The 14,210-nt window shown below is 46.6% G+C and overlaps 1 protein-coding gene across 3 annotated transcripts; it reads left to right on the top strand.

Moving 5' to 3' along the window:
• Positions 1-1,869: 1,869 nt before the first annotated feature.
• PRMT5 (protein arginine methyltransferase 5) lies at positions 1,870-12,675 on the top strand (the record flags this gene model as incomplete). 3 transcript variants are annotated; one of them, XM_080706838.1, is made up of 17 exons in its annotated part: positions 1,870-1,979; positions 2,557-2,675; positions 2,982-3,067; positions 3,232-3,366; positions 4,497-4,609; positions 4,748-4,797; positions 5,965-6,128; positions 6,840-7,001; positions 7,174-7,251; positions 7,344-7,402; positions 7,485-7,607; positions 7,694-7,869; positions 9,793-9,902; positions 10,129-10,222; positions 10,403-10,519; positions 10,730-10,794; positions 12,523-12,675. In XM_080706838.1, the coding sequence occupies 17 exons, from the start codon at positions 1,870-1,872 to the stop codon at positions 12,673-12,675; spliced, it is 1,914 nt and encodes a 637-aa protein (XP_080562964.1). The 3 variants fall into 3 exon arrangements, with proteins under 3 accessions (XP_080562964.1, XP_080562963.1, XP_080562965.1); XM_080706837.1 differs by having other exon boundaries at positions 2,952-3,067; XM_080706839.1 differs by lacking the exon at positions 2,982-3,067 and having other exon boundaries at positions 3,278-3,366.
• Between the last annotated feature and the right edge of the window lie 1,535 nt (positions 12,676-14,210).

Below are 14,210 nucleotides of genomic sequence, written 5' to 3'. Positions count from 1 at the left end.
AGCTTGGAGTTAGAATGCCCCTGGGTTCCATACCCAGTACTATAAACAATAACAACAACAACAACAACAACAACAACAACAACAACAACAACAACAACAAAAATCAGACTGAGAAATTGTCACAGCCAAGAGGAGCCTAAGGAGACATGAACATTCAATGTAATATAGGCCGAGTGTGGTGTTGCATGCCTGTAATCCCAATACTTGCAAGGCTGAGACAGGAGGATTGCAAATTTGAGGCCAGCATCAGCAATTTAGTGAGACTCTGTTTCAAAATAAAAAAGGCCGGGGGATATAGCTTGGAGGTAGAATGCTCCTGGGTTCAATCCCCAGTACCAAAAACGAACAAATAACAAGAACAAAACCTAGTAATATCGCATGAGATCCTGGAGCAAAAAACGACAGGTTATAATAATAAAAAAGATGAGACAAGGGCACCTCCAGTCCCTCCATGATGCATTTTCTTAGTCCTTTGGTCTTCTGACTTCCATTCTTTTGGGGGCACTTACATTATTAATCCAAGTCTCCTCAGACCATATCCTGTCCACACCCTCTGTGTTTCTCGGGGCTCTGACCCCCCACCGGCCGCGGTGATCTCATTCATTCTCGTGGCTTCAGTCACTACTCTTCTGGAGACTTCCAAATTTTGTCTGGTTCAGATCCCTGTTCATGAAAGTCTCTTTAATACACAGCGCCCCCTAGACGTCCAAGGCAGTATGTCTAAATGCGAATCCGCTACTCTCAAAACCATTTCCCATCTCTCGCACCGTGATGACAGAACTCTGGGTATCACCCTGACTTTTCTTTTTCGTGCATTCCAGCCAGCCAGTCCCCGAATCCGGACTACCTCCTGCATGGGGCCTCCGGTACCGTGTTCTTCTCTCCCATCCCGCGGCCCGGCCCTCAGTACCTGCGGGCTCCCGGCCTTCAGGTGTTCAGGTGTTCCCATTTCCCACCTTCGTCTTTCCTTGCTGAATTCCTTTCCTTATTTTCTGTGCCTCTAGAAGTTATTGACAAGGGGAAAATGTAGATTTTCCTGGGCCTCATAATCCCGCATCATGAATTCCTTTTCTGTTTCTTGAAACGTGTTTAGGTGCTGATTTACATCTTCCGTGTTTGAGACAAAGAATCACTAGCAATTACTGGCTGAGCTACCACAGTCTGTTGTAAAATGTAGCATAGTAAGGGGACAAAGCCCATTTTCATAGTCCTGACCATTTACCCACTTTTCTTTATTCAGGTGTATCTAAATAAATGGTACAAGAAACATCTTGGAAGAGAGTGATGAGGAAAATCTGATATAGACGGGCTGAAAAACACTTTCGACCTGGAAGTGAGAGCATGGGGAAATAATGAAAAAATGGTGAAAGGAAAGAAAAAGAGACTTGGTGTAGTAATTTCCATGGCTAGTATAAAGGTGCAATAAAGGAGCACCGGTCCCAACGAGCCAGCCAGGAGTCGAACCTGGAATCTTCTGATCCGTAGTCAGACGCGTTATCCATTGCGCCACTGGCCCGGAGACGACTGTGCTGGGCTCGACGCTGATACTTCAAGCTTATACTGCAGGGTTTCATGGGACGTGTAGTCTCTGGGCCGAGTTCTACAGATACACGAGGCATTCTGGGAGACTGAAGCTCGTCGCAGACGTGACGCCGCGATTGGTGGGCCTGCTGGAGTCACGCCGTACGTCACCGCGCAGCCTGCGGATTGGCGGGACCAGCCGCTCTCCACCCTCGGCCTTCTGCTCCGGAGTCTTCGAAGACGCTCTGGTTGTTAAGGCGACTCGTCCCGCCTTCTGGGGACTTCTTTCGGCTTTGTGATTGGCTACTAGTACCAAGGAATCCCGGCGTGGACAGCGCGAGGGAAAAGATGGCGGCGATGGCGGTCGGTGGTGCCGGTGGGAGCCGCGTGTCCAGCGGGAGGGACCTGAATTGCGTCCCCGAAATAGCTGACACACTGGGGGCTGTGGCCAAGCAGGGGTGAGGGCCAGGCCTCAGCGAGCGGAATGCGGGGTCTGAACTCGGGGATGGAGACGGGCAGGCTAGTCATCACTGGGAGGGGATGAGGGCGTGAGAATCCCTCACTCTCCGCCCCGAGAATGAGAGGAAAGAAACTTATGGGAGGCGTGTGGTCACCGATTCCGAAAGTCAGGGGACTTGTTGGGTAAGCCCAGTAAGGAGCGCACAGTCAATCTTCTAGAGCCTTGGAGATTGAGATTATTGTTTGGGAGTGGGAGGCAAAGTTAGGGGGCCAGGGAGAGAAGAGGTTGACGGGGGGGGGGTGGTGGTGGTGGTGTGCGCTCAAATCTGGATGTGACAGTCCTGGGAAAGCCAGTGGCATCTTTTCTCCTTACTCATCTTTTCCATGATTGTGTTTTGGGGAAATTGAGGCACCGTGCTGTGGATGTGATATGTCCCAAAGTCCGTTGAACTCAGCAGCTCAGTGGATCGCAGCTGAAATGGCTGTGCAAAATCAAGATACCTAAACCCAGTTGCTTGGATTCCTGGGCATTGCTTCTCACTGTACATGATGACTCTGGGTCTGTCGCGGTTGTAGGTTTGATTTCCTCTGCATGCCTGTCTTCCACCCGCGTTTCAAGAGGGAGTTCACTCAGGAACCTGCTAAGAGTCGGCCGGGCCCCCAGACACGATCAGACCTACTGCTGTCAGGAAGGGGTAGGGACCATCCCATGTGCCCCATAATTTATTAGAGGCAGTAACAACTTCTGCTTTATCAGCCCTTCAGTCTCTTTTTCTGACTTGAATGTATTGGTTAGTCCCTGCGATATAGATAACTCTTGTTTTCACCTTGGTTATTTGCTGAAAGCCTTAGCTCCCCATTCTGCATCAGGCTATCCCATATCTGTGATAGAAAAAGTTTGTCTCTCATCTCTACTCTATTTCTTGCTAAGAACTAGAAATTAAACAAGTAAAATGCTGAACCTCATTCAGTCTTTGTTTTTCTTGGGTGGGGGAGTACAGACTGGAATACGCTAATTGTGGGAAAGCTTTCCCCATGGATTCATCCAGACTCAAAAGTGGAGAAGATCCGGAGGAACTCTGAGGCGGTAAGACTGTTTGACCTCTCCACAGACTCTTTCTAAAGATTAGGTCTTCCACCAAGTTGGGTGGGGAGATTAATCCCCCTCCCCCATAACTTGGCATATCAAGATAAGTCAACTGATACAATGCAGTGAGAACTCTTAACTTTTTCTCTTGATCTCCATTCCAGGCCATGTTACAAGAGCTGAATTTTGGTGCATATCTGGGTCTTCCAGCTTTCCTGTTGCCCCTTAATCAGGAAGATAACACAAACCTGGCCAGAGTTTTGACCAACCACATCCACACTGGCCACCATTCTTCCATGGTAGGAGTGGGGCTCCTTTCCTGCTGCATATTATGGTAGTCAGGTTCTGCTAAAAATACCTTCTTATGAGCCAGGCTTGGTGGCACATGCTTGTATTCCCAGCATTTGGGAGGCTGTGACAGGATCTCAGTTCATGGACAGCCTCAGCTACTGCTTAGCCCCTTTTCAACTTACTGAGACCCTGTTTCAAAATAAAGAATAAAAAATAGGGCTGGGAGGTATAGTTAGAAGGTAGAATGTCCTGGGTTCTATCCCCAGACCCGCAAAAGAAAAAGTACCTTCTCATGCCCAACCATTCAGTTCTGCATAATTGGCAGAACTGAAATGATAGTATTGTCCCACCCCCCGCAATGTAAAGGTGCTATATAGAGATTTTCAAAATCTTGCCAGGCGTGGTGGCGCACACTTGTAATCCCAGGGCTTGGGAGGCGGAGACTGGAGGATCGTGCAGGTTTGAAGCCAGCCATGCTGGCTTAAGAGACCCTGTTTCCAAATAAAAATATAAAATAAGGCCGGGTGTGGTGGCACACGCTTGTAATCCCCGTGCTTGGGAGGCTGAGACAGGAGGATTGCACGGGTTCGAAGCCAGCCTCAGCTACTAAGTGAGGCTTTCAGCAACTTAGTGAGACCCTGTTTCCAAATAAAATATAAAAAAGGTCTGGGAGTATAGCCCGGAGGTAGAAAGCCTCTGGGTTCCACTCCCAGTACCACAAAAAAAATAAATTAAAAAAAAAAAAATATATATATATATATATATATATATATATATATATATATATATATGTCGGAGAAGGGCTGTGGGTTCGACCCTCAGTACCACCAAAAAAAAAATATATATATATATATATATATATATATGGGTCTGGGGGTGTATCTCTGTAGTAAATTTCCTGCCTAGCATTTACAGGGTTTTGGGTTTGATTCCCAGTACTGTAAAACAAAACTCTATAGACTATATATCCAGTTGAAATGAAAAAAAAAGCCGATGTTTGTAGAAGGATATACTTAAACACAGATTTAATTGTAAAAAGCATACAAAAGAATTAGCCTGAGGTCTGAATCAAGATCCTTATGACTCGGGGAGCTTGATGGACTCCGTACATTCTAAAAGGGTATCTGTTCGTGTGCAGTTCTGGATGCGGGTACCCTTGGTGGCACCAGAGGACCTAAGAGATGACGTAATTGAGAATGCACCAACTGCACACACAGAGGAGTGCAGTGGGGAGGAGAAGACGTGGATGTGGTATGTCTCCTTTTGTTTTTGTACCAAGGAGCAGGGTAGGATGAGGGAGGGTACAAGGTGCGACTAATAAGGAGGTGTCCTTCAGCTATGGAGACTATCGGGCCATGACAGTATTTTTATGTGTTTGGCTCTGGACAGGTGGCACAATTTCCGGACTTTATGTGACTATAGCAAGAGGATTGCAGTAGGTGAGTCCATGAGGGTCTTTGGATAGGTATGACTTCCTGTGGATAAACTTTTTTTAATTTTTATTCTTTTGGTAGAGGATTGAAGTCAAGGGCATTCTACCTCTGAACTACAGCCCCAATTTTCTTTTTTCCAGTACTATGGATGGAACCCAGGAACATTCTACCTCCATGCTACGCTCCCAGCCTTATTTTTTTTTATTCTTTATTTTGAAACAGGGTCTCACTGAATTGCAAAAGGCATCACTAAGTAGCTGAGGCTGTCCGTAAAACACAATCTTCCAGTCGCAGCCTCCCAAATGCTGGGATTACAGGCCTGCACCACCATACCCGGCTTTATTTTTTTTTTTATTTATTTTATTTATTTTTTATTTTGGTGGTACTGGGGTTCCTGGAAGCCCTTCTACCTCTGGGCTACACTCCGACCTATTTTTATATATTTTTTATTTGGAAACAGGCTCTCTTAAGCCAGCACGGCTGGCTTCGAACCAGCGCGATTCTCCTGTCTCTGCCTCCCAAGCGCGGGGATTACAAGCATGTGTCACCATGCCCGGCTTTTTATTTTCAAACAGGGTTTTGCTAAGTAGGAGCTGGCCTTGAACCTGAGATCCTCCCGTCTCAACCTCCCAAGTACTGGGATTATAGGCATGTACCATGATGTTCTTCCTGTGAATAGGAATCCGCTCTTCTTTTTTTTATTTTTATTTTATTTTTTGTTACTGGCGACTGAACCCAGGGACTCCTACCCCTGAGCTACACCCCAGCCATTTTCATTTTTTATTTTGAATCAGGTTCTCACTAAATTGCTGCGGAGCTTGCTAAGTTGCTGAGGCTGGCTTCAACCTGCAATCTTCCTTGTCTCCGCCTTCCAAGTACTGGGATTATCAGCAAGAATCAGCACTCTCATGTGTCCTGAGCATTCTGACTACTTTTCTTGTCCCCCAGTCTGCCTTGTTCTTAAGAGGAGGAAACAGCTCTTGCATAAAGACCAAGAAAGGGCTTCTTGCCTGGTACTGGTTGATATTTCTTTGTTTTTGAAACAGGGTCTCACTAAATTGCTGAAATTGGCCTTGAACCTGTGCTTCTCCTCTCATTCCCCCAAGTACTAGGATTACAGGCATGTGCCACCATGCCCAGCTGATTGATAGATCTTTTTCTTCCCTTATCTAGCTCTTGAAATCGGGGCTGACCTTCCATCTAATCATGTCATTGATCGTTGGCTTGGGGAGCCCATCAAAGCAGCCATTCTCCCCACTAGCATTTTCCTGACCAACAAGAAGGGATTTCCTGTTCTTTCTAAGATGCATCAGAGGCTGATTTTCCGGCTCCTCAAGGTGAGTGATGGAAGGGTTCTAAAGGTGGTTCAGCTATACATCTTCACTTATTCATGTATGTATGGTGGTTTTTTTCCCTGTGGGGCTGTTGTCCTATTTGGTTTCTGGAGAGTAATTTCAATAAAGTTGGGGTTCTTGGGGAACAAAAAGGCAAGTGTCAGTAGGAGCCCCAGACACATTTCAAGGAATCAGACCTCATGAGAACTTTGCAGAGTTTCATTTAGGAAGTTACAACAAGTATCTCTGCAGCCCTTTGAACCAGTATATTGTTTATTTAACATAAGACAGCATTATAAATATATTGAAGCGAGCCAGGCATGGTGGCGCACGCTTATAATCCCCACGCTTGGGAGGCTGAGACAGGAGGATCTCGCAGGTTCGAAGCCAGCCTCAGTTACTTAGTGAGGCTCTCAGCAACTTAGCGAGACCCTGTTTCCAAATAAAATATAAAATAGGTCTGGGAGTATAGCCTGGAGGTAGAAGGTCCCTGGGTTCCACCCCAGTACCACCAAATAAATAAATTATATATATAATTGAATTATATATATATTATATATATATATTTGAAGCCTCATGCTGCTTTTGAGTATTAGGGCAAACCCTTGAGAACTTTTGATCTGGCCTTTTATGCTAGGGTTCTTTGGCTATAAACCATAATATCCCAGAATCTTGGTATCAGGGCTGTATCTGATGGTCTGACTTATCTCACAGTTGGAGGTACAGTTCATCATCACAGGCACCAACCACCACTCAGAGAAGGAGTTCTGCTCCTACCTCCAGTACTTGGAATACTTGAGTCAGAACCGCCCTCCACCCAATGCCTATGAACTCTTCGCCAAAGGCTATGAAGACTATCTGCAGTCCCCGCTCCAGGTAGGTTTAAAGTATACCAAGAGGCAGGAGGCAGAGTGGAATTTGTCTTCTGAAAGGAGTTGCCCCCAAATCCTACCAAAGCTCAGGAGGCAGAGGGAAGTGTTTTGATATGGTGGTGGATTGTCTTTTGCCAGAAACTGGCTAACTTAGTCTTTTCCCTCTCATTTGTCAGCCACTGATGGACAATCTGGAATCTCAGACATATGAAGTATTTGAAAAGGACCCTATCAAATACTCTCAGTACCAGCAGGTACAGGTTGGGCCCTGGTTGGGGAAGCACAGGACCAGGATGACCTGGTGACGATGGGATGATAGCCATGAGGTCTTCTCTCCTTCCCCCAGGCCATCTATAAATGTCTGCTAGAGCGAGTACCTGAAGACAAGAAGGACACCAATGTCCAGTGAGTGCTTCCCTTGCTCCCAGGACCTCGCATGCTGCTTCTCTGTATGCTGAGTCTGCTCTTCACTCTCCCCCTTTCCTAGGGTGCTGATGGTGCTGGGAGCAGGCCGGGGGCCCCTGGTGAATGCTTCCCTGCGGGCGGCCAAGCAGGCAGACCGGCGGATAAAGCTGTACGCTGTGGAGAAGAACCCAAATGCTGTGGTGACGTGAGTAGAAACCTGCCTGCTGGGAAGTTTGTCCCTTTGCTAGTTTTTCATAATGTCTCTCTTCACCTGTGTTGTCTCTGTTTCAGGCTAGAGAACTGGCAGTTTGAAGAATGGGGAAGCCAGGTGACAGTAGTCTCCTCGGACATGCGGGAATGGGTGGCTCCAGAAAAAGCGGACATCATTGTCAGTGAGCTCCTGGGCTCCTTTGCTGACAATGAGCTGTCGCCCGAGTGCCTGGATGGAGCGCAGCACTTCCTCAAAGGTGCCTTCAGATTGCGGTGGATGCAGGGTGCCGGTGGGTGGGAGGAAGTCATGCAGTTTAGGAGGAGGTGGTTAGACTTGGATGCGATCATGTGACAGAGCTGCTGCTCACTGCCTCTGTTCCCTTAGCAAGTAGTCACCTCTCTGAACTTCACAGAGACCTGGAAAACGAGGGGAGCGGACTAGAGCGGAGATTCTTTACCTCTTTTTTTTCTTTTTTTTTCAGTACTGGGGATTGAACCCAGGGGCATTGTGCCTCTGAGCTGTACCCCCAGCCCTACCTTATTGTTTGTTTGTTTGTTTGTTTACTTATGGTACTGGTGATAGAACCCAGGGGCATTCGACCTCTGAGCTACACCCCCAGCCCTATTTTTTTATTCTTTATTTTGAAACAGGGTCTCACTGAGTTGCAGAGGGCCTCACTAAGTAGCTGAGGCTGTCCATAAACCGCGATCCTCTGGTCTCAGCCTGCCGAATGCTGGGATAACAAGTGTGCACCACCATGCCCAGCTCCTAATTTTTATTCTTTACTTTGAAACAAGGTCTCACTAAGTTGCAGAGGGCCTCACTAAGTAGCTGAGGCTGGCCACGAACACACAATCCTTCTGTCTCAGCCTCCTAAGTACTGGGATTGCAAACGTGTGCCACAACACCTAGGGTGTGTGTGTGTGAATTGAGCTCAGGGGTGTCCTACCTCAAGCCACACCCCTAGTCCTTTTTTATTTTTATTTTTATTTTTGGTTTGGAAACGTGGTCTCACTAGGTTGCTGAGAGTCTCCCACATTGATGAGGCTAGACGCACACATTTGATCCTTCTGTCTCAGCCTCCTAAGATCCCAGCAGAGATTCTTTATTGAGCTCTGTGAGCTCCCTGAGCTGGCATAATAAATATTCGGGCTTTGCTTTCATTGGGGATTTTTGTGGGACTTTAAACCTCATAAAAGTTCAGAATAACCAGATTAGAATACAGGCATGCTGCTGGGAATGGTGGCTCACACTTGTAATCCCAGTATTTAGGAGGCTGAGGCAGGAGGGTTGTGGTTCGAGGACAGCCTTAGCTACTTAGTGAAGCCCTTTACAACTCAGGAGACCCTGTTTCAAATAGAATAATAAAAAATAGACTGGGGGTATAGCTCAGAGGTAGAATGCCCCTGGGTTCTATCTCTAGTATCACACACACACACACACACACACACACACACACACACACACACACAAATAGGGCTGGGGTGTAACTCAGGGGTAGAATGCTTCTGGGTTCCATTCCCAGTACTGGAAAAAAAAAAAAAAAAAAAAAAAGAACTGCATACATTTGGTGGTCCCATGAGATTAGATCACTTAGTGACATTGTAGCCATCTTAGTTTGTGTATGTACACTCTAACATGTTCACATAATGAGATCACTTAACAATAAAGGTTTCAGAACTTGCCAGGCGTGGTGGCGCACCCTTGTAATCCCCGCGCTTGGGAGGTGGAGACAGGAGGATCGCGCAGGTTCGAAGTCAGCCACGCTGGCTTAAGAGACCTTGTTTCCAAAAATAAAAAAAATAGGTCTGGGAGTGTAGCCCGGAAGTAGACGGGTTTCCAGGAACCCCAGTACCACCAAAAAAAAAAAAAAAAAGGAAAAAAAATAAAGGTTTCAGAACTCATTCTGTTGTCAAAGCAATGCATGGCTGTATCTTGGGTTTTTCTCAGTTTTAATCTTCTCTGACTCTTTAAATTAACCTAGACATAGAATCATATAATCCCCACTGACAGGAGTTAGAAGCCGGCCAGCTTGGGAATAGTACAGTATCAAGCTATCTTTTCCTGCTGTGCCTAGGCTAGTGTTGGTCTGTTTTGATGTGGTAGGTTTGAGCCTTTGGTTAATGCAGACACACCATTTCCCTCCTTTGAGAACTAATTTGACCTTCCTGCTGTGCAGATGATGGTGTGAGCATCCCTGGGGAGTACACCTCCTTCCTGGCTCCCATCTCCTCTTCCAAGCTGTACAATGAGGTGCGAGCCTGCCGGGAAAAGGACCGTGACCCTGAGGTAAAGAGCTGTTCTTCTCTGGACGAAGGGGTGCTCTTTAGACCTTTCTGTTTTCTTCCACTGGAGAAGATGAGAGGTGAAGAAGTAGGGGCTGGGGCAAGTGGTAGAAGTGGAACTGTGTGGTATCTTTTTCTGTGTCCTTGGGGCTTAAGCTTCTTTCCCTGGGGAAGTAGGTATCGCTTGTCTTTCTCCAGCTTTTGCACTCTCTCTCTGTTACTTGGGACAGGCTCAGTTTGAGATGCCTTATGTGGTCCGGCTACACAACTTCCACCAGCTCTCTGCGCCCCAGCCCTGTTTCACCTTCAGTCATCCCAACAAAGGTAGGTTCTTGCATGGTTGTCCTCTGACTGGAAGGTGTGAGCTCCTCTACCTTCCTGCTTCCTTCCCATGCTGTCCTGAGCCTGCCCTGTCTAGGCTTCCCTTCTGGGTCTTGTGCATTCTTTAGCCCAAGTTGTGTAGGGCTTCTGGCCCCTTGTCACCCACCAGTTCTTTCTTGACAGATCCTATGATTGATAACAACCGCTATTGCACCTTGGAGTTTCCCGTGGAGGTGAACACGGTGCTGCATGGGTTTGCAGGCTACTTTGAGACTGTGCTTTATCAGGACATCACTCTGAGTGAGTTTCTAGGGTGGTGAATGGCAGGGTGTGAGGGTGAGCTGCCTGGGTAGCCTATGTACATGTCTCATTTTGATGCATGAGGCACCCCAGAGTCAATGGAGACTCATTTACTTGCTTTCATGATCACAGAAGAAACTCTTTTCGACTTAAGCAAAAGGCATAGACAGACCTCAATTTTTTTTTTTTCCCCCATTTTTTTCTGCACAGGTATCCGTCCAGAGACTCACTCTCCTGGGATGTTTTCATGGTTTCCCATTCTCTTCCCCATTAAGGTAGGAATCTCCTTTAAGATATGGGAGGTTTAAATTGGGTGTGGTTGAACACACCTGTAATCCCAATTAATTGGAAAGTTGAGGCAGGAGGATTGCAAGTTTAAGGCCAGCTTCAACAACATGGTAAGATCTTGTCTCAATTTTTTTTTTTTTTTTTTTGCAGTTCTGGGGATGGAACCCAGGGGCATTTGACCTCCAAGCTACATTCCTCTGCCCTATTTTTTATTCTTTATTTTGAAACAGGGTCTCACTAATGTATGGAGTGCCTCACTAAGTAGCTGAGGCTTTCCACGAACCGTGATCCTCTGGTCTCAGCCTCCAGGATGCTGGGATTACAAGCATGTGCCACCACGCCTGGCTCTTGTCTCAAATTAAAAAAAAAAAAAAAGCTGGTTGTGGTGGTGCATGTGTTTGGGAAGATGAGACAGTAGGATCGCACAGGTTCAAAGCCAGGCTCAGCTATTTAGGCTCTCAGCAACTTAGTGAGGCTCTATTTCCAAGTAAAGTATAAAATAGGTCTGGGAATATAGCCCAGAAGTAGAAAAGCCCCTGGGTTCCACCCCCAGTACCACACCCCCCAAAAAAGCTAGGTGTGGTCGTGTATACCTGTAATCCCCGAGACCAGAAGATCTCAGGTGTGAGGTCAGTCTCTTGCAATTTAGTGAGACTGTTTCTAAATTACAAAGGGCTAGGGCACCGGGCATGGTGGCGCAAGTTTGTAATCCCAGCATTCGGGAGGCAAAGACCAGAGGATCATGGTTCTTGGACAGACTCAGTTACTTAGCAACTAAGTGAGACCCTGTTTCAAAACTAAAAAGACTAGAAAATAGGGCTGGAGGTGTAGCTCGGAGGTACAGTGACTCTGGATTCCATCCCCAGTACTGCAAAAAAAAAAAAAAAAAAAAAAAAAGGGAGGGGGCTAGGGAAGCCACATGTGGTGGCAAACGCTTGTAATCCCAGCATTTAGGAGGCTGAGGCAGAGGATTGCAGGTTCACAGCCAGCCTCAGCAACTTATGAAGCCCTCCGCAATTAGACACTATTTTGAAATAAAGAATAAAATAGAGCTTGGAGTGTACCTCTTAGGTACCTCTTAGTTCAATCCCCAATACTGCAAAAGAAAAACAAGAGTTGGTATGATCCTGTTCTTGCCCGCCTTTTCAGCTGCTGATCCCTGGCTCCCTCCACCTTAGCCTTTTAAGCCTTTTCTTATCTTCTTTTCTGCCTCAAGTTTTCACACCTCTCTCCTTTGCCTTTTCACCCAGGTCACCCTTTTTTTCCAGGTCTCTGAATATTTCTATTGTCAGATAAATATTCCCTGACCTCCTAGACCAAGTTTTGTTTTGTTTTTGTTATTGGAGATTTAATCCAGAGGCACTCTACCACTGAGCTACAACCTCAGCCCATTTTATTTTTTATTTTGAGCCAGGGTCTTGCTAAGTTACCTAGGCTGGCCTTGAACTTCTGACCCTCATGCTTCAGTTTCCTGAATTGCTGGCCTTGCAGGTGTGTGCCACCATGCCCAGCAGCATTCCCCTTTATGGTACTGTGTACATGTTCATAGCACTTATCCTGCCTTTGCTTATTTGGTTATCTGTGTCTGATTATTCTGTGTTCTGATGGACTTCAATTAAGTTTTAGGAATGTTGGAAGAATTCATCGTGTTAATCTCATCTACCCTAATATAGTACCACGTTAGCTGTCTCCTAAACTTCCCTTTTTTCTTACAGCAACCCATTACGGTGCGTGAAGGCCAGACCATCTGTGTGCGTTTCTGGCGATGCAGCAATTCCAAGAAGGTGTGGTATGAATGGGCTGTGACAGCACCAGTCTGTTCTGCTATTCATAACCCCACAGGCCGCTCGTACACCATTGGCCTCTAGCCCTGTGTGCAAGAGTTTGGAGCTTTGGAAGCAGCTTTGGGTTCTGCTCCTGTAGCACAGAAGGTGCGGTACATCTAAGGGTACAGTACATCTGAATCCCCTTGCTCGTCAGAGAGGAGCATTTCAGTCTGCCTTCCTGCCTTACCTCAGGGTAGGCAAGGGATAAGAATTGCAGGGCTCAAAACACCAAATCCGTGAAGGTCTCAGGCCAGAGTGTGAGAAATTAATAGCGCTGGATCTGAAGCTACATCAACAGGCACTCTGCCTCAGGAGCTTTGTGAAGTAGCCCTGAGAACCTGTGGCTTGAACAAAATTTCAGCCCTTTCCCTGCCCTTCTCTGTTACTGTTTTAATGATTTTATGTAAGAAGGAATAAAAATAAAAGTTATGGTCCTGCTCTGCCCTCCTCCCTGCTTCTGTTTCCCTCTACTTTTCTTAGATCCAGGCATACTCAGATCTGTTTCCTTATTCTATCGAAGACCCCAGAGGTCTAGCATTATTACTCCCTAACCTGAGTGATGCCAGCTGGGGTGGTGGCACATGTTTGTAATCCCGGGACTTGGCAGGCTGAGACAGGTATTGTAGGTTCAACAACCTAGGGAGACTCTTTAAACTGGTCGTGGTGGCACATACTTGTAATCTCAGTACTTGGGAGGCTAAGACAGGAGGATGGCAGGCTTGTGGCCAGCCTCAGCAATCTCATGAGTCCCTCTGCAATTTAGTGAGACCTATTTCACAGTAAAACATAAAAGTAGGGTTGGGGAGCCAGGCGTGGTGGTGTACACCTGTAATCCCAGTACTTGGGAGACTGAGACAGGAGGATCACAGGTTCAAGGACAGCCTCAGCAAGTAGTGAGACTCATCAACCTAGTGGGATATTGTTTCCAAATAGTAAAACCAGGCTGGGAGTGTAGCCTTTGGATTTGATCCCTAGTACCATGTATGCAAAAAACTAGGGCTGGGGGTATAGCTCAGAGGTAGAATGCCCCTGAATCCAATCCTTAGTGCCACAATAAAATAAAAAGCCTAGTGTAATACTTGGGAGGCTGAGACAAGAAGATCGCAGGTTCAAGGCCAGCCTCAACAAGTAATGAGACTCATCAACCTAGTGAGACCTTCTTTCAAAATAAAAATAAGCCGGGCGTGGTGGTGCACGCTTGTAATCCCAGCATTCAGGAGGCTGAGACGAGGATCGCGGTTCGAGGGCAGCCTTAGCTACTTAAGCCCTCTGCAACTTAGTGAGACCCTGTCTCAAAATAAAGAATATAGGGCAGGGAGTGTACCTCGGAGGTCGAATGCCCCTGGGTTCCATCTGCTGACCCACTAAATAAATAAATAAATAATAAATAAATAAAATAGGGCTGGGGTGTAGCTTGGAGGTAGAATGTCCCTGGGTTCAATCCTTAGTACCACAAAAATAAATACAGACAAAAGCCAGGCATGGTGGTGCATACTTGTAATCCCTGTACTTAGGAGGCTGAGACAGGAGAATTGCCTCAGCTACTTAGTGACGCCCTTCGCAAGTCAGTGCAACCC

Source organism: Muscardinus avellanarius (genome assembly GCF_963383645.1).
Source record: "Muscardinus avellanarius genome assembly, chromosome: 12".
Classification (NCBI taxonomy): Eukaryota; Metazoa; Chordata; class Mammalia; order Rodentia; family Gliridae; genus Muscardinus; species Muscardinus avellanarius.
Note: the sequence above shows the minus strand (reverse complement) of the source record. Positions and strands in the feature narration are given on the sequence as shown.